At 43.8% G+C, this 22,981-nt stretch overlaps 1 protein-coding gene across 1 annotated transcript in view; it reads left to right on the forward strand.

Annotated features, from left to right (window-relative positions):
• Positions 1–22,981, forward strand: part of LOC143782306 (NFX1-type zinc finger-containing protein 1-like) — a 390,131-nt gene that overhangs the window by 346,182 nt on the left and 20,968 nt on the right. The window contains exons 15-17 of the mRNA XM_077269621.1: positions 8,527–8,681; positions 12,446–12,591; positions 15,118–15,228. Coding sequence (XP_077125736.1) covers positions 8,527–8,681; positions 12,446–12,591; positions 15,118–15,228 — 412 coding nt within the window. The remainder of the gene's footprint in view (positions 1–8,526; positions 8,682–12,445; positions 12,592–15,117; positions 15,229–22,981) is intronic.

Raw genomic sequence — 22,981 nt, forward strand, 5'->3', positions numbered from 1 at the left:
AGCTGACCATGTGCATGGCTCCAGCACATCAGGAAGATTGTCGTTTTCTGGTGGTGCATAATTTGCATGATGTGGTTGTACTGGGTTTTCCATGGTTACAGGTACATAATCCAGTGCTGGATTGGAAATCCATGTCTGTGACTAGTTGGGGTTGTCAAGGGGTACATAGTGACATTCCTTTGATGTCAATTTCCTCTCCCCCCTCTTCTGAAGTTCATGAGTTTTTGTCGGATTTCCAGGATGTATTTGATGAGCCCAAGTCCAGTTCCCTTCCTCCTCATAGGGACTGTGATTGTGCTATTAACTTGATTCCTGGCTGTAAGTTCCCTAAGGGCCGACTTTTCAATCTATCTGTGCCAGAGCATGCCGCCATGTGGAGTTATGTTAAGGAGACTTTGGAGAAGGGGCATATTCGGCCCTCTTCGTCACCATTGGGAGCGGGATTCTTCTTTGTTGCCAAGAAGGATGGCTCCTTGAGACCCTGTGTTGATTATCGCCTTCTTAATAAGATCACGGTCAAATTCCAATACCCTTTACCTTTGGGTACTGTCACACTAAACGATTTACCAACGATCACGACCAGCGATACGACCTGGCCGTGATCATTGGTAAGTGGTTGTGTGGTCGCTGGGGAGCTGTCACACAGACAGCTCTCCAGCGACCAACGATGCCGAAGGCCCCGGGTAACCAGGGTAAACATCGGGTTACTAAGCGCAGGGCCGCGCTTAGTAACCCGATGTTTACCGTAGTTACCAGCGTAAAAGTAAAAAAAACCAAACAGTACATACTTACATTCCGGTGTGTGTCCCCCGGCGTTCTGCTTCTCAGCACTGTGTCTGCGCCAGCCGGAAAGCACAGCGGTGACGTCACCGCTGTGCTCGCTTTCCGGCCGGCCGGCGCTCACAATGCAGAGAAGCAGAACGCCGGGGGACAGACACCGGAATGTAAGTATGTACTGTTTGTTTTTTTTTACTTTTACGCTGGTAACCACGGTAAACATCGGGTTACTAAGCGCGGCCCTGTGCTTAGTAACCCGATGTTTACCTTGGTTACAAGCGAACGCATCGCTGGATCGCTGTCACACACAACGATCCAGCGATGACAGCGGGAGATCCAGCGACGAAAGAAAGTTCCAAACGATCTGCTACGACGTACGATTCTCAGCAGGATCCCTGATCGCTGCTGCGTGTCAGACACAGCGATATCGTATGGATATCGCTGGAACGTCACGGATAGTACCGTCGTAGCGATCAAAGTGCCAATGTGTGACAGTACCCTTTGCTTTCTGATTTGTTTGCTCGGATTAAGGGGGCTAGTTGGTTTACTAAGATTGACCTTCGAGGGGCGTATAATCTTGTTCGTATTAAACAGGGTGACGAATGGAAAACTGCATTTAATACGCCCGAAGGCCATTTTGAATACCTTGTGATGCCATTCGGGCTCTCTAATGCCCCATCTGTGTTTCAGTCCTTCATGCATGATATCTTCCGGAATTATCTTGATAAATTCATGATTGTATATTTGGATGATATTTTGATTTTTTTTCCGATGATTGGGAGTCTCATGTGAAACAGGTCAGGATGGTATTTCAGATCCTTCGTGCTAACACTTTATTTGTGAAGGGGTCTAAATGCCTATTTGGAGTTCAGAAGGGTTTCTTTTTTGGGTTTTATTTTTTCTCCCTCGGCTATAGAAATGGATCCTGTCAAGGTCCAAGCCATTCATGATTGGATTCAACCCACTTCTGTGAAGAGCCTTCAGAAAGTTTTGGGCTTTGCTAATTTTTATCGCCGTTTCATTGCCAACTTTTCCAGTGTGGTTAAGCCCCTGACCGATTTGACGAAGAAAGGCGCTGATGTGACAAATTGGTCCTCTGCGGCTGTTGAGGCCTTTCAGGAGCTTAAACGTCGATTTACTTCTGCCCCTGTGTTGCGTCAGCCGGATGTTTCTCTTCCTTTTCAGGTTGAGGTTGACGCTTCTGAGATTGGGGCAGGGGCCGTTTTGTCTCAGAGAAGTTCTGATGGCTCTTTGATGAAACCGTGTGCTTTCTTCTCCAGAATATTTTCGCCTGCTGAGCGTAATTATGATGTCGGCAATCGGGAGTTGTTGGCTATGAAGTGGGCATTTGAGGAGTGGCGACATTGGCTTGAGGGAGCCAAGCACCGCATTGTGGTCTTGACCGACCATAAGAATCTGATTTACCTCGAGTCTGCCTAGCGGTTGAATCCTAGACAGGCTCGATGGTCTTTGTTTTTCTCCCGTTTTGATTTTGTGGTCTCGTATCTTCCGGGATCTAAGAATGTTAAGGCTGATGCGCTCTCTAGGAGTTTTTTGCCTGATTCTCCGGAAGTCCTTGAGCCGGTTGGTATTCTCAAGGAGGGGGTGATTCTTTCTGCCATCTCCCCTGATTTACGGCGGGTGCTTCAGGAATTTCAGGCTAATAAGCCTGACCGCTGTCCAGTGGGGAAACTGTTTGTTCCTGATAGATGGACTAGTAAGGTATTTTCTGAGGTTCATTGTTCGGTGTTGGCTGATCATCCTGGGATTTTTGGTTCCAGAGATTTGGTTGCTAGGTCCTTTTGGTGGCCTTCCTTGTCGCGGGATGTGCGTTCTTTTGTGCAGTCCTGTGGGACTTGTGCCCGGGCCAAGCCTTGCTGTTCCCGCGCTAGTGGGTTGCTTTTGCCTTTACCGGTCCCTGAGAGGCCCTGGACGCATATTTCCATGGATTTTATTTCGGATCTTCCTGTTTCCCAGAAGATGTCTGTTATCTGGGTGGTTTGTGACCGGTTTTCTAAGATGGTCCATTTGGTACCTTTGCCTAAATTGCCTTCCTCCTCTAATTTGGTTCCATTGTTTTTTCAGCATGTGGTTCGTTTGCATGGCATTCCGGAGAATATTGTGTCTGACAGAGGTTCTCAGTTTGTTTCTAGGTTTTGGCGGTCCTTTTGTGCTAGGATGGGCATTGATTTGTCGTTTTCTTCGGCGTTTCATCCTCAGACAAATGGCCAAACTGAGCGAACCAATCAGACCTTGGAAACCTATTTGAGATGCTTTGTGTCTGCTGATCAGGATGATTGTGTGGCCTTCTTGCCGTTGGCCGAGTTTGCCCTTAATAATCGGGCTAGTTCGGCTACTTTGGTTTCGCCTTTTTTTTGTAATTTTGGTTTTCATCCTCGTTTTTCTTCAGGGCAGGTTGAGCCTTCTGATTGTCCTGGTGTGGATTCTGTGGTGGACAGGTTACAGCAGATTTGGACTCATGTGGTGGACAATTTGACGTTGTCTCAAGAAAAGGCTCAACGTTTTGCTAACCGCCGTCGGTGTGTTGGTCCCCGGCTTCGTGTTGGGGATTTAGTTTGGTTATCTTCTCGTCATGTTCCTATGAAGGTTTCTTCCCCTAAATTCAAGCCTCGCTTTATTGGTCCCTATAAGATTTCTGAGATTATCAATCCAGTATCTTTTCGTTTGGCCCTTCCTGCCTCTTTTGCCATCCATAATGTTTTCCATAGATCTTTGTTGCGGAGATATGTGGTGCCCGTTGTTCCCTTTGTGGATCCTCCTGCCCCGGTGTTGGTTGAGGGGGAGTTGGAATATGTGGTGGAGAAGATTTTGGATTCTCGTTTTTCGAGGTGGAGGCTTCATTATCTTGTCAAGTGGAAGGGTCAGGCGGATAATTCTTGAGTTGTTGCCTCCGATGTCCATGCCGCCGATTTGGTTCGTGCCTTTCACTTGGCTCGTCCTGATCGGCCTGGGGGGCTCTGGTGAGGGTTCGGTGACCCCTCCTCAAGGGGGGGGGTACTGTTGTGAATTCCGTTCTTGGGCTCCCTCCGGTGGTTGTAAATGGCACTTTTGTGAATTCTGCCCTTGGGCTCCCTCCGGTGGTTTTAAGTGGAACTGCTACTCCTTGGATTCAGCTTAGCAGCTGCTTCCACTGATCGTCTCTCTCTCTGCTATTTAGCCTGGCTCTGATCTTCAGCCAGTGCCAGCTGTCAATGTTTTTTGGTTGGATTCAGATCTCTCCTTGGATTTCCTTGAGTCGGTCCTGTTCAGCAAAGATAAGTCCTTGCATGTTTATTTGTTGTCCTCTTGCTGTGGACTTAATCATTCAGCTCATTTTATGTTTGCTCTAGTCCAGCTTGTCAGTATTCAATATTCAGTTAAGCTGGAAGCTCTGGGGAAGCAGATTTGCCCTCCACACAGTTAGTCAGGTGTGGAGATTTTTTGTAAACTCTGTGATGGCTTTTTCTAGCTTTTAATACTGACCGCACAGTATCCTTTCCTATTCTGTCTTTCTAGTTAGAAGTGGCCTCCTTTGCTAAATCCTGGTTTCATTCTGTGTATGTCATTTCCCTCTCCACTCACAGTCCATATTTGTGGGGGGCTGTCTGTCCTTTGGGAATTTTCTCTGAGGCAAGATAGCTTTCCTGTTTCCATCTTTAGGGGTAGTCAGTTCTCCGTCTGTGACGAGATGTCTAGGGAGTGACAGGAACATTCCACGGCTACTTCTAGTGTTGTGTTGGGTTCAGGAACTGCGGTCAGTAAAGATACCATCTCCTCAGAGCTCGTCCCATGTTGCTCCTTAACCACCAGGTCATAACAGTACAGTATAATGGCCATTGACACATGATGCTCCATATTGTATAATGGCCACAGTGCTCCATACTGTATAATGTTCCCACATGATGCTCCATACTGTATAATGGCTACACATGATGCTCAATACTGTATAATGGCCACACATGATGCTCAATACTGTATAATGGCCACACATGATGCTCAATACTGTATAATGGCCACACTGTCTGTCTGTCCTGGAAATCCCGCGTCTGATTGGTCGAGGCCGCCTGGGCCTCGACCAATCAGCGACGGGCACAGTATCGACGTAGATGTCATAATGGTTGCCATGGCGACGATTATGTCATAAAGGTTGCCTCGACCAATCAGCGACGGGCACAGTCTGCCACGAATTCTGGAACCATCATTGTCCATATACTACGGGGACATGCATATTCTAGAATACCCGATGCGTTAGAATTGGGCCACAATCTAGTACTGTATAATGGCCATACAGTGCTCCATACTGTATAATGGCCCCACATGATGCTCCATACTGTATAATGGCCACACATGATGCGCAATACTGTATAATGTAACTCGGACAAAACCACCAGTAGGAATCCTAAGCACAGTCTCACCTTGAAATAAGCATTCTGGAAGTTTGGAGGGGTCTTTTAGCATGAACAGTCTCTTCTGGACTTTTCTTCCAGGTTCCACCCGGACTCCACACCTCACGCCCACCATTTGGTTTGTAGGGTTGATGGATGGGTGCAGGCCTACCTTGACTTCTTTCAGGTCCATTCTATTCTGTGCTTTCTTTACTGTATGAATCACATTTTCCACCACAGCGTTGGGTATGGCAAGCGATGTGGCAATTGCATCCACCATCAGTGTCCCTCACTTGTGTTGCGTGATGACCTCACTGATTACATCATAACCCAGGATAGGAGCCTCTGCCACGTTCTTATCACTGGTCACGATAAAAGGTACCAAAGGTTCAATGGTGTTGCTGTTCTTCGTGGTCCTGAGGTGGAAAGTCGCTTCCACCCAGCCTATGAAAGGAATTTCGGTCAGGTTGACAGTTTGCTGTGGAGCTCCACTGGTCCTAAGAGTTCTTTTAGCGACTGAAGGCAGGTATGTTGCAGGTGGTGCCTTCTCCATTCTTCATTTAAAAGGCTTGCTTGGGCTCCTGCGTCCCACGGTGCTTTTACCAGGAGTCTATCTTTTTGGCACTGTATATAGCACCTTTCACCGGTTAGGCTGATGAGGCTATCTTTACTCACCGAGGAATCCTCCTCCCAGGAGTATGACAGTGGACACACACTGATTTGATGAACGGCACGCTGGGTATCTTCTGTTTTGGAACCCACTCTGAGAGATATCTGAGAGATACAGATTCTGGCCTGGAACGAATAAACTCTTTTACCTCCATCAACTCAGTTCATAGTTCTCCTATTGCTTCTAACCAGTCAGCATTGGCTGTCCTCCCTTTTGTTGGTGGTTTAAGGTTTACTCTCGGCAGTGGTACTGGAAGGTCTTCATAATGATCTTTGGACTGGCAACCAGGGGTCTCCAACCTCAGCTGACTCATATTGATGGTGTTAGGAGCAGAGCCCATTAACTTCTGTTCGCTCTCTGATTCCAAACTAGCTACCTCATTTATTTTTTCAATTAGAATATCCTGGCATTCTGGACGAATTCCTAAGTACTGTTTCAGCTGTAACAATATCTTTGCTCATTAAGCCCGTTCCCAATAATCTCAAGAACTTCTTCTGGACTAACCCAGCATCAAACTTCTCTTCCGCCCCTACATCCATGGATGCAAACAACAGTCTATCCTTAAGTTCAATGTCTCTGAACAAGAAACTTTGGGGTGGAACAATTCTGAAGTATTCTCTTTTTTATAGTGCCCTTTTAAAATCATCTTCAACTGTGGTAGGGTCAATTTCATCTACAGTATAGCATACTGTGGAGGTTCAGACCTGGGCTGTTCGCTTTCAACTCCCTCTCAATGATCTCATCTGGCTGGTAGCCTTTCTGTAATCCTGCATCGATCTGGTCCGACAAGTTCATATAAGACAGTTTCTCTTTCTGCTCACACTCTCCAATCTGTCCCAGGATCTTGAACTCTTTCTTTATGGTGATTTGTGGTGATGGAGAGTACTGGTTTCCTGATTTATCTAACCCAAGCAGGGTCAAGGTTCTGTCAGAGTCTGTCACACGTTCAGAGGATTGGGTAGATTTCTGCAGGGCTGTTATTAAGGCTTTGATTTGTTCTCTCAATTCCTGTAGTTCTGTCTGCGGAAGAAGATTCCCGCTCTTGGTAATTGGCACCTCCCCTCCATCTTCCAACTTCAACCCGGTTAGAAACTGTGTTAGCTCCTGGAGGAACATCCCCATGACATCTTCAGCTTCTTTCTTCCCAGGCTCATCCATCTGTGTATTAATGGCAGCTACAAGTTGTCTGCGGGACCATGCTTTAGAGATCTTTTCTTCTGACATCTTTATATGCTCTGCTACTGCTCTCAATTCTTCACATGTTAACTGAAGGAGCAATTCAATTATCCTGTCCACTTGTATTTCCACATCCATTGCTGCTAGTGAGCATTCTTTAAGGCTGGTCCCCTTTAACTGGTGTAGTAGAGTTAAGTTGAGTTGCTGTGCTGCTGTATTTTTCAGTCACTTTGCCTCATTTCCCTCTACATGCTAATTCCCGCTCAGAATTCCCTGTATGGGCCACCAATGTTACATGTATGCCGTTAAGTTCAGAAAGGGGCAGGACAGGTCTCGTGAATTCTTTGGAACTCTGGTGGAACCGTTACTTGGGGTGACCATGCATTGTAGCTTCTTCATGCACAAGATGGATCCACTTGCTCACACAGGCACAATTGATAGAGAGCTCATGAACAGATGAACAGTGTAGTTTAATATCACAGCATGTCCAGTACAATGCAAGTCTCTTAAACGAAGACTTCATAAACAGTACAGCTGCTTCTTAAAGGCACATTGACTAACAGTCTCTTTTGATTGCACAGTTCAGCACAGATCAAGAGTCTTTACAAAGGCACAGTAGTACATAGCATTCCTTCTAGCACAGTGTGATGGAGGAGGGGGGTTGCTGAGGGAGATGATCCCTGTGACACAATTCCTTCCAGTCCATATCTTTCTGCTCCTGATAGACTTTTTCAACTAGCTGTAGAGGGATTAGTCCAGCTGCACTCTTTAATGGAATCCTGTGTCCTTATGGTTCACTTGCCCGAACCTTTGTGACAGACAGATCAAGCACCACTCATCCCTTCAGCTGCTTCCAGAATAGTAAACAAGTTCCCCAGGATCCTCCCCATGAGGCTCTGCTAACCACTCCCTGTTTCCTGCAACTGTGTTAACCTCTCCAGTTGCTGGATGCTTTTGAAGTAGCAGCACTCAGCACTACTTCTGCATGTCACACATAGACAGTAAACATGGTATACTGTATATATTGTCATCCATCTGCCCAATATTAATTTGGAAGTGCTACCACGACCACCCAGTGATTTAAGACAATGCACTACATTCATCACTTCGTCATGACGCCAAAAATATGTCTCTCATATCTGTCATATCTATGCCGTTCATAAAAAAAATAAAAACCCAATATTTATATTGGAGTCTGGACTGAAGCATTCTGCTTGCAGTTTTCTGGACATAGGGATGCACGGATCATAAATCTGTCACCTCCCACATTCTTCTGCAAGCTGGGGATGGACTCTGTGTCTTTGATCCTTCAGGTACCCAACTTTAATAACCTGTTTGCAGCGGGGGAGGGAGGGGTCCCCGCTGTAGGGGTCATGTGGAGTTTAATATAGTGCTACATTTTGCTCATTTAATCCATAATGAAGCCAGGCTTCGATGTTACTATGAGAACCATGAGATGACTTTATAGATTTTACATTTTCATCAATGACACTAACATACCGTACATTATTTTTGCAGATGCTGGAGATCTAAATATTTGTATGACATCCGCAATGAAATATTTACAGTGGAAAACCTCTACCAAATAGTGGTCAACAGGATGACAGAACTCAGGAATCAAGAAGACCTGCTAATATTACAAGAGGCTGACATTATTGGCATGACTACCACAGGTTAGATATAGGATCAAATATTCAAGTGTGTGTGCATGTGTGTGTGTCCTGGCCAGAACGATAGTGTTATAGCTCCCCCATAGATCGTGGCTACTGGATGTCTTTAAAACAAAACAAAACACATCTCTAGAAGAAGACAATTTAGTGCAGTTTGGGTTGATCATCTCAAAGAGGTTTCATTGTAGACAGGACCAGTTTTAGGCAAAGTGGGGCCCTAGGCAAAAGTTTAAAATGGGGCCCCAAATGCTAACAAATTGCACCATCACACAGAAATGTTTCGGTTGTAGTTACATGCGCCGATTTCAGGCCACTAAACGAGTGTGATTAACAATATTGAAGTAATTCGCCGCTTGTTTCCCATCCTCTTTACATCGGCTGAGGAATAATGATGGGCTCAGAATAATCACTATGTCAATCTGTCCACATACAGCATCATCTTAGCAGCAGCATATCTACAGTTTTCACTAGGCGATGTGCTGATGAGAGCAATGATTTTGTTCAGGCATAACCAGTCCAATCACTTGATGAATATCTTGCATTTTACACTCCCCTTAGTTCTCCATATAGTATAATACACTCCCATAGTCCCCCATATAGTATAATGTACTCCCCTAGTCCTCCATATAGTATAAGGCACTCCTCCTAGTCCTCCATATAGTATAATAGACTCCCCATAGTCCTCTATATAGTATAATAGACTCCCCATAGTCCTCCATATAGTATAATAGACTCTCCATAGTCCTCCATAGTATAATAGACTCCCCATAGTCCTCCATATAGTATAATATATTCCCTCTAATCCTCCATATAGTATAACGCACTCCCCATAGTCCTCCATATAGTATAATACACTCTCCATAGTCCTCCATAGAGTATAATACACTCCCCATAGTCCTCCATAGAGTATAATACACTCCCATTGTCCTCCAGAGTATAATGCAGTCCCCATATAGAATATAATACTGACATATAGTATAACGCAACCCCCCCATAGAATATAATGCAGCCCCCCCATAGAATAAAATGCAGCCCCCCCATAGAATATAATGCAGTCCCCAACAGAATATAATGCAGTCCTACAGCATTATGGCCACCACGTACTCACTCGCTCACTGATATATATCGTATTCATGGGTGTGGAGAGCAGTGAATATTCATGCCCTTTAGTAGCGGGCACATGTGATCGCCTAGCAGCAGGAAGCCTGCAGCTGCGGCTACTGTGACCGCTATTAAAGTGAAATGAATATTCACTGCTCTCCACTCCTATAGCCCCTCCCATCTCTCGGCACCGGCTTCAGTGTATAATGGTGGGAGCGACTATGGGTGTGGGGAGTAGTGACTATGAATTTCTCTTTAGCAGCGGGCACAGGCTTTAGCAGCAGCAGCCGACTCCTGCCTCCTGTCACCCACTGCTCCTTCTTCACTGGCACCGGGCGAGCCCCTTTCACTCACGGGCCCCATAGCAGCTGCATGGTGTGCTGCTATTAGCGACACGCCACTGGCTGGGGGCAGGGGCGGACACTAATAGCTTGTTGCCCCTGTTCAAGAAATGTGTCTGGGCCCCCCTTCCTGCCTGATACACTGCTTATGATGATGGCAGTCTGGCAATGACACCCTGGAGCCTCGGGCTCTGAGAAACAAGTCAGATTGCCCTCATTATCACTGCCTTGCAAGCAGGGGCGTACATAGCAATCACAGGGCCCCCATAGCAAAAGTTCTATTTGGGCCCCCACACCTCTAAAAAATATACAGTATATATTTATACTTTTTCACTGAGATGGGGATATATATATATATATATATATATATATATATATATATACTGAGTGTTTGTAATAAATATGTATGTTACACCGTACATACACATAGATACACATACATATACCTTATATGCAAACACACATACTGCAGTGTACATACATACAGATACACATACATACACACCCTGTACATACATACACACACATAAATATACCGTACATACATACACACAGATACACATACATATACTGTATATGCAAACACTCACATATACCATACATACACACAGATACACATATATATACCGTCATACATACATGTACTATACATACACACACGCATATACTGTACATACACACACATACCGTACACACATACCGTACATACATATACTGTACATACACACAGATACACATACCGTCATACATACACGCATATACCGTACATACACATAGATACACATACATATACCGTACATGCATATAGGTACACATACTCGTACCGTACTTACATATACAGTTATATACACAAAGTATACACATACCGTACACACAGACATACACATATACTGTACATACATAAACATACATACCGTATATACATACAAATATATCGCACATACAGATAAACACATATTATACACACAGACATACACATATACTGTACATACATAAACATACATACCGTATATACATACAAATATATCGCACATACAGATACACACATCATATACACACAGACATACACATATACTGTACATACATAAACATACATACCGTATATACATACAAATATATCGCACATACAGATACACACCTCATATACACACAGACATACACATATACTGTACATACATAAACATACATACCGTATATACATACAAATATATCGCACATACAGATACACACATCATATACACACAGACATACACATATACTGTACATACATAAACATACATACCGTATATACATGCAAATATATCGCACATACAGATAAACACATATTATACACACAGACATACACATATACTGTACATGCATACACAGATACACACAGAAGCATACACATAGATACACACACACTGTACATACACAGATGCACACATACATATACAAGTATATACATACACACATACTAATCTTGTATAGGTGATCAGAGGAGCCTTGGAGGAGGTCAGTTCAGCTGGAGAGGGCTGCAGAACTCACTGTGGGGGATGGGGCACAGAGCAGACAGGACTGATATCAGCCCCCTGGTGCTGCTGTGCTGTCCCGTGCAGTGAACTCCTCCCCCATCTCTTCACAGTGAGGACGGAGATGCTGCAGCCTGCTGGGAACAGAGCAGTGGAGGGAGCAGAAGACCCAACCTAAGTCCTGCTCTTCCTCCACTGCTGTTCCTGCGTGCTGTGCGGCGGGGCCCCTGACTGTACTGTAGGGGTGAGTACTTACCAGTCACCAGGGACACACCATGCAGGAGAACAGAGACAGCAGCCAGTGAGCGCTCTCCTCAGTCTGGTGAGGAAAGCGTTCATTGGCCAGCATCTTTCCCTGTATGACACGCCCCCCTTTTGAAGTCCTGCACTTCGCGCGCCTCTCTCTCCCCAGCTGTGGGTGTTGGCAGGATTGCAGGAGGGAGTGAGAGGGGCCTGATGCTACATGATACCGGGCCTGCCTGCAGGGGCCACCCTCCACCTCTCAGCCCCAGAGCAGTGGCATTGGCGATATGTCCGCCCCTGGCTGGGGGCCCCGAGTGCAGAGGGGGCCATAGGCAGCTGCCTAGTCTGCCTGCCCCTAACGCCGGCCCTAATTGTAGATATAATTCCATGTGATTGTGTGCATGATCCATGAACATTCCAATTATGTGAAATAGTCATAGCTTAAGGTTTCGTAGTTCAGATTTGTGATGGCCATTTACAGTACATTTTTATAGGCCATCATGTATGTTTTTATTGTCTACATTTTCACTAATACGCTCTAACATTTTGCTTGTATTTCCCTTAAATTTAGGTGCTGCCAAGTTCAGAAGGTTGCTCCAAAATGTTCAACCCAAAATTGTTATAGTAGAAGAAGCAGCTGAAGTTTTAGAGGCTCACATCATTACTACCCTTAATTCCAGTTGTCAACACCTTATACTTATTGGGGACCATCAACAGGTATGTTCTAATATATATTTTTACATGTATATAATACATTCCGGTATATGTATGCATGTAGTGTATAGATGAGTATGTACGGTACATATGTGTATATATACATACTGTGTATCATGTAGAAAGTATAGTTAATAATATATTTAAAAAAACTATTTTATTTGGATGATTTGACCCCTAAGGACCACAGAAACAGCACAGGGTAAAAACCTGAATGGTAAGGATAGTCACAATTCATCATTCAGACTCGTTTCACAGTGTCTTTTTTTTCATTCTTCAGATTTTTGAGGATAGATATTTCAATTTTATTGTGATCATCTTTTTGCTGTTTTTATGTCAATTTTGAGAGCATGGTGTGATATTGCATAAAATACAACATGCAGTGTATGCAACACTTACAATAAGCGAAAATATTGTCAATGTTGTACAGGTTAACCCTGTAGAAAGCTGTTGTGGAAAAGTTGATTGAAAGTAATAGGTAATCGTTGTGTTGCTATTTTACTATAAGGGTATGTGCACACGTTGCGGAAAGGAGTGTGGATTTTTCCGCACTGATTTTACTAAATCCGCAGGAAATCCGCAGTGCGGATTACTGCGGATTTACCACGTTTTTTCTGCGTTTTTTGTGTGGATTCCACCTGCGGTTTTACACCTGCGGATTACCATTATGGAGCAGGTGTAAACCGATGCGGAATCTGCACAAAGAATTGACATGCTGCAGAATAAACAGCGCTACGTTTCCGCTCGTTTTTTTTCCGCAGCATGTGCACTGCGAATTTTGTTTTCCATAGGTTTACATGGTCCTGTAAACTCAGGGAAAACTGCTGCGAATCCGTAGCGGCCAATCTACTACGGATCCACAGCAATATCTGCAACGTGTGCACATACCCTAATACCTCACATGGTTGCAGCTTTCTTGGATAACATGAAGCTTCGAATAGAAACAATTGATATGGGAACCTTTATATGACAACCAAAACTTATTGTGGCAATCACAGTTTTTGTTTGATGTACTGTATTTAATATCCATTTTAGAGTATCTTCCCTTGTTTCATTGTAAGGTAAATTACACATATAATAATTTAAGCCAATTTAGCAGAACTGAACTGATCCTAAGATTAAATGGGATTGTCTAGGTTTAGAAAATCTTTTTCTGAAAACTCATTTTGGATTTCTAAGCTAATGTAGATACCAAGTTCAGGATCCTGATCTATTAACCAGAATAGAAAGCAGCAGCCATGGGTTGGTGCATTTCATAGACTGCCAAAGAAAAACGTGTCTGCTTTATCCAGATTTGGAAGGGACCATCCTCAGCATGGTCTTATTTATATATAAGGGCTAATTTTAGACAAGTGTGCATGAGGGACCATTTCTGGGCAGCAACAGACCAATCTGCTAGTCCACATGGGAAATTTTCCACACGAACCGATAGTCTGCCTGGAAAAAAGGGGAGTAACGCATTCAAGAAGCAACTCCTGCACCTGTCTGCAGTGTGGACAACCACAAGTAGACAATCACAGAGAAAATTGAAGACGTGATTGGCCTGATTTTTCATACTACCATCTGTACCTGACCTAATGTTTGCATTTTCTATGCTGTCAATACTAGTTTTATGAAAAATTTGAAAGGAAATTTGGAAACTGATTTTTATTTTATATTTGTAACTGACCAATATTAAAGGGAATATGTCTTTCGGTTATTGCTACTCCATCTGAGAGCAGCATGATGTATTGGAAGAGACCCTAATTCCAATGTTATGTCACTTACTGGGCTGCTTGACGCAGTTTTGATGAAACTGTTTTATCTGCTGCAGATCTACAGTTCTTTGAATGTTGAGCTGTGTATAAGGGTATGTGCACACGTTGCGGATTTGCCTCTGGAATTTTTTGTGCGGATTCTGCATCTCTTGGCAGAAAACACAGGTGCGAATTTAACGCGTTTTTTTATGCGGATTTTGTGCAGATTTGCTGCGGATTTACTGCAGAATTTGTGCAGATTTCATGCGTTTTTTACCCCTGCGGATTTCTATAATGGAATGGGTACAAAACACTGCAGATCCACACAAAATAAGTGACATGCTGCTTCTTTTAATCCACAGCTTTTCTGTGTTGAATTTTCTGCACCATTAGCACAGCATTTTTTCTTCATTGATTTACATTGTACTGTAAATCACTTGCGGATCTGCAGCGTTTCTGCACGGAAAAAAATGCTGCGGATCCACAGTAAATCCGCAACGTGTGCACATACCCTAACTCTGCCCGCACCAGTGATTGACAGCCTTTTTTGTATACTGTGCACAGACAGCAAGCTTCGAATCAGTGATGAGGTTTATCTAGAGGGCTACATGACAACAGGTTTCCTATAGTAAAAAATAATTTTCATCAGTAACCAGAATCATAAAACTACAGCAAACAGACCAGTAAGTGACAAATCACCAGAATCGGGATTTCTGTACATTATGCTGCTTTTAAATTAGTTGGTAATAACTTGGTGAAAGATTCCCTTTTAATATGATAATCTCTTTTTCAGCTTCGTCCAAGTACTACAGTATATGAACTGGCAAAAAACTTTAATTTAGAGGTGTCAATGTTTGAAAGACTGATCAGAATGAAAATTCCATATGTGCGCTTGGACTATCAGGTAAGATTTTACATTGGAGACTGCATTTAAGGTGTTTTAAAGGGATCACGTCTCTATACCTGGTTGTACAAAAATCCTGTTAATGTTAATATCTTTAGGAAGCTCCACTGTCACCTTTACTTAAATTAACTCTTTTTAGTAGGACTTTACACTGGGGGTTGTAGATAACAGCATGCCCAGTTCTTACAACTGGTCCAGTCTGTTGTCCCAGAAGTCCATGGGATTGGAATTTGGGGTATCTGCCTGAGAAAAGACATAGTCAAAGCACAACTGAACCTGACTGTTGAAACAGTGCATCTCTGTTTGCTGAAGTGCATCCTTGTTTTCTGAAATGCATCTGGTTATCGAAATAGCAGATAAAACATCTGGGCCATCATGCCAAATAAACTGTAGCTGCTGCCCAGGCTACTTGTTATATCCCTAACTCTGGCACAGATAGAGATGCGTTGTGTTGGCAGGGATCACAGAGGGGTCTGCTAGTTAGTCATGCCGATGGCAGGTGTCTATTTACCAAATGTTTTGCAGAGGAGGTAACACAGCCAATTTGGGCTCCTTTTTGGAAGCCAGAAAAGAATCCTCCATTTTGCTTTTATTGCGAGGATGTAAAAGTGTGGCCATCCAATAGTTATCCCTATACTTGATGTTAACAATGTGCATGTAATCAAACAATCATTCCAGCATACAGCTTCCACTAGCGAGGGCCCCTGTTGGTTCATTTTCATCACCCTGCTCCAACAGTTGGCTGTCATGGTCAGCATCGCTGTCAACTATGCCTGTGCCAAACTTATGTTCCTTTCAATGTCCACCTGCTGCTGCTCCTCATCTTTCATATCCTGCAGCATGTAACATGGACCTTGAGGGTCACTATCAGACACCGGGTTGTGATTAATTGGGGCAAATTGCTGTTCCTCCTCCATCCTCTTTTGCACTCTGGTAAGTGTTTCCAAAATAAATTTAAGGGGATGACATTGTTGATTCCACACTAGTCCCTACTGACAAATTTTGTCCCCTTTTTGAAGAGCTTCAGTAGGTGACGTATGTTCCTCTTGCACTGTCAATGTTGGATCTTATAGGAGCTCATGCTTCAGTTTGTCTGCTGTATTTAATCTAATACCACTTTATACTACTGATACAAACACTGCAATATATGTAATGTTGAAGTCTAGCAAGTTGCAACATTGCAAACCATATGGCGGCCTGGCAGCCAGTTTCCTTTTTTTCAAAGCCAGGAGGGTGTGCTTTGCCACATAACATTGTTTGAAATGACCTGATGCTTTTCTGGCCATAGACACCACCTTGCCAAGCAAGTAATTTTAACCCCTTCACGACCTTGCCCTTTTTCGTTTTTGCATTCTCGTTTTTCACTCCCTTCCTTCACAGAGCCATAACTTTTTTACTTTTCCGTCAATATGGCCATGTGAGGGCTTGTTTTTTTGCGGGACAAGTTGCACTTTTGAACAACATTATTGGTTTTAGCATGTCGTGTACTAGAAAACGGGAAAAAAATTCCAAGTGCGGTGAAATTGCAAAAAAAGTGCAATCCCACCCTTGGTTTTTGTTTGGCTTTTTTGCTAGCTTCACTAAATGCTAAAAATGACCTGCCATTCTGATTCTTCAGGTCATTACGAGTTCATAGACACCAAACATGTCTAGGTTCCATTTTATCTAAGTGGTAAAAAAAAATTCCAAACTTTGTTTAAAAAAAAAAACATTGCGCAATTTTCCAATACCCGTAGCGTCTCCATTTTTCGTGATCTGGGGTCAGGTGAGGGCTTATTTTTTGCATGCCGAGCTGACATTTTTAATGATACCATTTTGGTGTAGATACGTTGTTTTGATCGCCCGTTATTGCATTTTAATGCAATGTCGTGGCGACAAAAAAAAACGTAATTCTGGTGTTTCGAATTTTTTTCTCGCTACACTCCTTAGCGATCAGGTTAATCCTTTTTTTTTTTATTGATAGAGCAGGCAATTCTGAATGCGGTGATACCAAATATGTGTAGGTTTGATTTTTTAAAAAAATTGTTTTATTTTGAATGGGGCGAAACTTTTATATATTTTTTTTATTTTTTTCATTTTTTTTAAACTTTTTTTTTACTTTTGCCATGCTTCAATAGCCTCCATGGGAGGCTAGAAGCTGGCACAACTCGATCGGCTCAGCTACATGGGAGTGATCATCAGATCGCTCCTATGTAGCTGAATTCCTGCATTGCTGTGAGCGCCGACCACAGGGTGGCGCTCATAGCAATCCGGCATCAGCAACCATAGAGGTCTCAAGGACCTCTATGGTTACTATGCAGACGCATCGCTGACCCCCCGATCATGTGACGGGGGTCGGCGATGCGCTCATTTCCGGCCCGATGGCCGGAAGCGCCGGTTAAATGCCGCTGTCAACATTTGACAGTGGCATTTAACTAGTTAATAGCGGCGGGTAAATCACGATTTCAAAACAGCTGAAATGTCCCGGCTTTGAGGAGGGCTCAGCGTCGGAGCCCACATCAAAGTAGGGGATCCGACCTCCACAGTAACCGTACGGCGGAGGTCGTGAAGGGGTTAAGAAGGAAATGTTGCACAATTATATTCAGGACAAGGGTCATGAATGTAGAGTGAGTTACTTTGCCTAACCATAAGGTAGACAGAAAGTTTAGGGCATTGTCGCTCATGACAATTCCAATTTGCAGGTTCACAGGTGCCAGCCAGTGGGCTAGTTTCCTCTGGTTGCACAGCATCATCTTATCCACCATATAGCTTTACCTTGCATGAGAAAAAGAATGAAGATAGTATGTGAAATCAATCATGTGCCCTGTGCCTCTTGCTGATTGGGTCATGTCAGTTAAACAACAACTGAAGAAGCAAAGCCAAAAAATGGAGTGCTATACCATATGACCATATATAAAACAAATCAAAAAATCTTTATTTAAATGGTTATAAATACATTTTGTAAAAACATCATTTTTAATATACATGAACAAAAAATTAAGACAAAAGGACAAATGACCCCAGTAAATAAAGAACAAGCTGATTTCTGAAATACAAGTGCACTTACAGCAGCAAAACACAAATAAATAGAATGAAAGTAAGTGTATCTCAGTGATTATGCTGCCACAATGCAGATAGCACCAGAGACCAGATCATCTAAGACCTGTCATAGGGTATTCCCTTAAAGTATCCTAGTTACATTGCAAGTCAAAGACAATAATACTATTGTGTCCATTAGTGCTTTCCCATTATGTAAGTAAAGATATGCCAAGGAGCCAGGCACGATCCCTGAAGCGCATTTAGTAGTGATGAGCGAATATACTCGTTACTCGAGATTTCCCGGCTCGGGTGTCCTAGTATTTTTTAGGGCTCGGAAATTTAGTTTTTATTGCCGCAGCTGAATGATTTACATCTGTTAACCAGCATAAGTATATGTGGGGGTTGCCTGGTTGCTAGGGAATCCCCACATGTACTTATGCTGGCTAACAGATGTAAATCATTCAGCTGAGGCAATAAAAACTAAATTTCCGAGCACTAAAAAATACTCGGAGGACACCCGCTCGGGGAATCTCGAATAACGAGTATATGCACTCTTGACTAGCGTTTAGCGTTAGCTTTGTCCCTTCTAGACGGTGCTCTGTGTCGACTGGATGACAGGTTGTATGGACGCATCATGCAGCCAGCCATCGTCTTATTGACGCCTCTCTATTACTTACCTCTGGGTTTGATGTCACCTGACAATACAAAGGTGACATCAACCCCCGCAACTATCACCCCACTTGCCAACGCTACAGGGCAAGTGGGAAGAGCGTGGCTAAGTGCCAGAATTGGCGCATCTTAGAGATGCGCCTTTTCTGGGATGGCTGAGAGCTGATGTTTTTAGCCTGGGGGACAGTATCCATGGCCCCTTCCTAGGCTATTAATATCAGTGCATAGCTGTCTGTATAGCCTTTGCTGGTTATTAATTATAGGGGGACCCTACATCATTTTTGTTTAGGGTCCCCCATTTTACTAGCCAGTAGAGGCTAATTATACAGCTGTGAGCTAATAATAGTCTGGGAAGCTCCATGGGTATTACCCCCTTCCCAGGCTATAAACATCTGCCCCCAGCCGTCGACTTTCCCTCTGCTGGTTACGAAAATTGCGCGGGAGCCCAGGCCATTTTTTCAGAAAAATAATTTTTATTAAATACATGTACAGTAAGATGCACACACACTGTACTAATTGTATTTGTTACTGACATCTGTACATCTACCTATTCTATTTGTAATTACTGTATGTAATCCATCTCTTCTATCCAGTCATCTACTGCAGTGATTTTACAGATCAAGGCAGATGAATTACCGGCTTTTCATATATATATATATATATATATATATATATATATATATATATATATATATATATATATATATATATATATATATTTAATATAAATGCATATATATATATATATAAATATATATATACAGTGGGGCAAAAAAGTATTTAGTCAGTCAGCAATAGTGCAAGTTCCACCACTTAAAAAGATGAGAGGCGTTTGTAATTTACATCATAGGTAGACCTCAACTATGGGAGACAAACTGAGAAAAAAAAATCCAGAAAATCACATTGTCTGTTTTTTTTAACATTTAATGTGCATATTATGGTGGAAAATAAGTATTTGGTCAGAAACAAACAATCAAGATTTCTGGCTCTCACAGACCTGTAACTTCTTCTTTAAGAGTCTCCTCTTTCCTCCCCTCATTACCTGTAGTAATGGCACCTGTTTAAACTTGTTATCAGTATAAAAAGACACCTGTGCACACCCTCAAACAGTCTGACTCCAAACTCCAGTATGGTGAAGACCAAAGAGCTGTCAAAGGACACCAGAAACAAAATTGTAGACCTGCACCAGGCTGGGAAGACTGAATCTGCAATAGCCAACCAGCTTGGAGTGAAGAAATCAACAGTGGGAGCAATAATTAGAAAATGGAAGACATACAAGACCACTGATAATCTCCCTCGATCTGGGGCTCCACGCAAAATCCCACCCCGTGGGGTCAGAATCATCACAAGAACGGTGAGCAAAAATCCCAGAACCACGCGGGGGGACCTAGTGAATGAACTGCAGAGAGCTGGGACCAATGTAACAAGGCCTGCCATAAGTAACACACTACGCCACCATGGACTCAGATCCTGCAGTGCCAGACGTGTCCCACTGCTTAAGCCAGTACATGTCCGGGCCCGTCTGAAGTTTGCTAGAGAGCATTTGGATGATCCAGAGGAGTTTTGGGAGAATGTCCTATGGTCTGATGAAACCAAACTGGAACTGTTTGGTAGAAACACAACTTGTCGTGTTTGGAGGAAAAAGAATACTGAGTTGCATCCATCAAACACCATACCTACTGTAAAGCATGGTGGTGGAAACATCATGCTTTGGGGCTGTTTCTCTGCAAAGGGGCCAGGACGACTGATCCGGGTACATGAAAGAATGAATGGGGCCATGTATCGTGAGATTTTGAGTGCAAACCTCCTTCCATCAGCAAGGGCATTGAAGATGAAACGTGGCTGGGTCTTTCAACATGACAATGATCCAAAGCACACCGCCAGGGCAACGAAGGAGTGGCTTCGTAAGAAGCATTTCAAGGTCCTGGAGTGGCCTAGCCAGTCTCCAGATCTCAACCCTATAGAAAACCTTTGGAGGGAGTTGAAAGTCCGTGTTGCCAAGCGAAAAGCCAAAAACATCACTGCTCTAGAGGAGATCTGCATGGAGGAATGGGCCAACATACCAACAACAGTGTGTGGCAACCTTGTGAAGACTTACAGAAAACGTTTGACCTCTGTCATTGCCAACAAAGGATATTTTACAAAGTATTGAGATGAAATTTTGTTTCTGACCAAATACTTATTTTCCACCATAATATGCAAATTACCGTATTTTCCGGCGTATAAGACGACTTTTTAACCCCCGAAAATCTTCTTAAAAGTCGGGGGTCGTCTTATACGCCGGGAATCGACTTGTACGCCGGTGTATATGGTGGGTGGGGAGGGGGAGTGATCCTGATGACGAGGGGGCGTCTCACAGGAAAGTGAGTAATCCCCATTACCTTATCCTAGCGGTGCAGCGTGGGGGTGTCAGTGCTGGGAGCGGCGGCAGCTGCTGTGTTCTGGTGCGGCGGCTCCTCTTCTGTGTGGGGCCTCTGTGCTGTGAGGTGGCGGCGGCAGCGGCGTATCTTTATCCAGTTGGGGCTCCTCCGGCATCTCCTTAGCCCTGGAGGCCCCGCCGCAACTCCATCGGTGCAATGTGGTGGCCTCCGGGAAAATGGCCGCTGCTCAGATTCAGATCTCGTGTCCCGAGATTTCGGGACGAGATCTGAATCTGAGCAGCGGCCATTTTCCCGGAGGCCACCGCATCGCACCTATTGAGCTGCCTCCGGGAAAATGGCCGCTGCATTGCACTCATGGAGTTGCGGCGGGGCCTCCAGGGCTAAGGAGATGCCGGAGGAGCCCCAACTGGATAAAGATATGCCGCCGCCACCGCCACCGCACAGCACAGAGGCCCCACACAGAAGAGGAGCCGCCGCACCAGAGCACAGCAGCCGCCGCACCAGAGCACAGCAGCCGCCGCACCAGAGCACAGCAGCCGCCGCCGCCACTCCCAGCACTGAGACCCTCACGCTGCACCGCTACGATAAGGTAATGGGGGATACTCACTTTCCTGTGAGACGCCCCCTCGTCATCAGGATCACTCCCCCCCCCCCCAAAAGGCACATATTCACCGGCCCTATAAGACGACATAGGGTGTATAAGAAGACCCCCGACTTTTAAGAAGATTTTATATTTTAACTGGTAAAGTTGGGGGGTCGTCTTATACGCCCAGTCGTCTTATACGCCGGAAAATACGGTAAATGTTAAAAAAACAGACAATGTGATTTTCTGGATTTTTTTTCTCAGTTTGTCTCCCATAGTTGAGGTCTACCTATGATGTAAATTACAGACGCCTCTCATCTTTTTAAGTGGTGGAACTTGCACTATTGCTGACTGACTAAATACTTTTTTGCCCCACTGTATATATATACAGTATATGTGTGTGTGTGTGTCACTGACATCTATATAGCTATGTATTCTATGTGTATATATCTATTCTATCTATTCTATTCTAACCTGTCCTGTCCCGTAGATTAACACTGGTCCGAGTGCTATGCAATGTTTTCTCTCATAGCACTCGCCCGTATTCTATGGTAGTGTGACGCCGGACTTAGGGTTTCTGTAGACGGAGTCCACATAACTATTCTAGAAAAAATCTTCACTCCATGAGGCAAATAGCACTCCATCCCTCTCGAGCCTAGCGATATGGCTAAACAGTACTGTGCAGTCATATATAGGGTATTTCTACATTCAGCAGAAATTGTGGGACAAATTTTGGTACCATTTTTACCCATTTCCTCTTGTGAAAATGTAAAATGAGTGGCAAAAACAAAATTGTGGTGGTAAAAATGGAATTATTTTTTCTTCATTGCCTAAAGGTATAAAATTCTGTGACACACCCTTGATGTCAATATGATCACTGCACCTCCTAAATTAATTCAATGAGAGATCTAGTATGTAAAATGGGGAAACTTACGGGGGATTCTGCTGTTCTGGCACCTCAGGGACTCTTCCAGTGGGTTATGGCACCTGCAAATCATAACAGTAAAATCTGCACTATAATATGGTGCTCCTTCCCGTCTGAGCTTTGCACTGTGCCTGAAAAGTATTTTCCAATTGGCGCACTCAGCAGAACTTTTTACAA

The sequence above is a fragment of the Ranitomeya variabilis genome, chromosome 6 (assembly GCF_051348905.1).
Source record: "Ranitomeya variabilis isolate aRanVar5 chromosome 6, aRanVar5.hap1, whole genome shotgun sequence".
Classification (NCBI taxonomy): Eukaryota; Metazoa; Chordata; class Amphibia; order Anura; family Dendrobatidae; genus Ranitomeya; species Ranitomeya variabilis.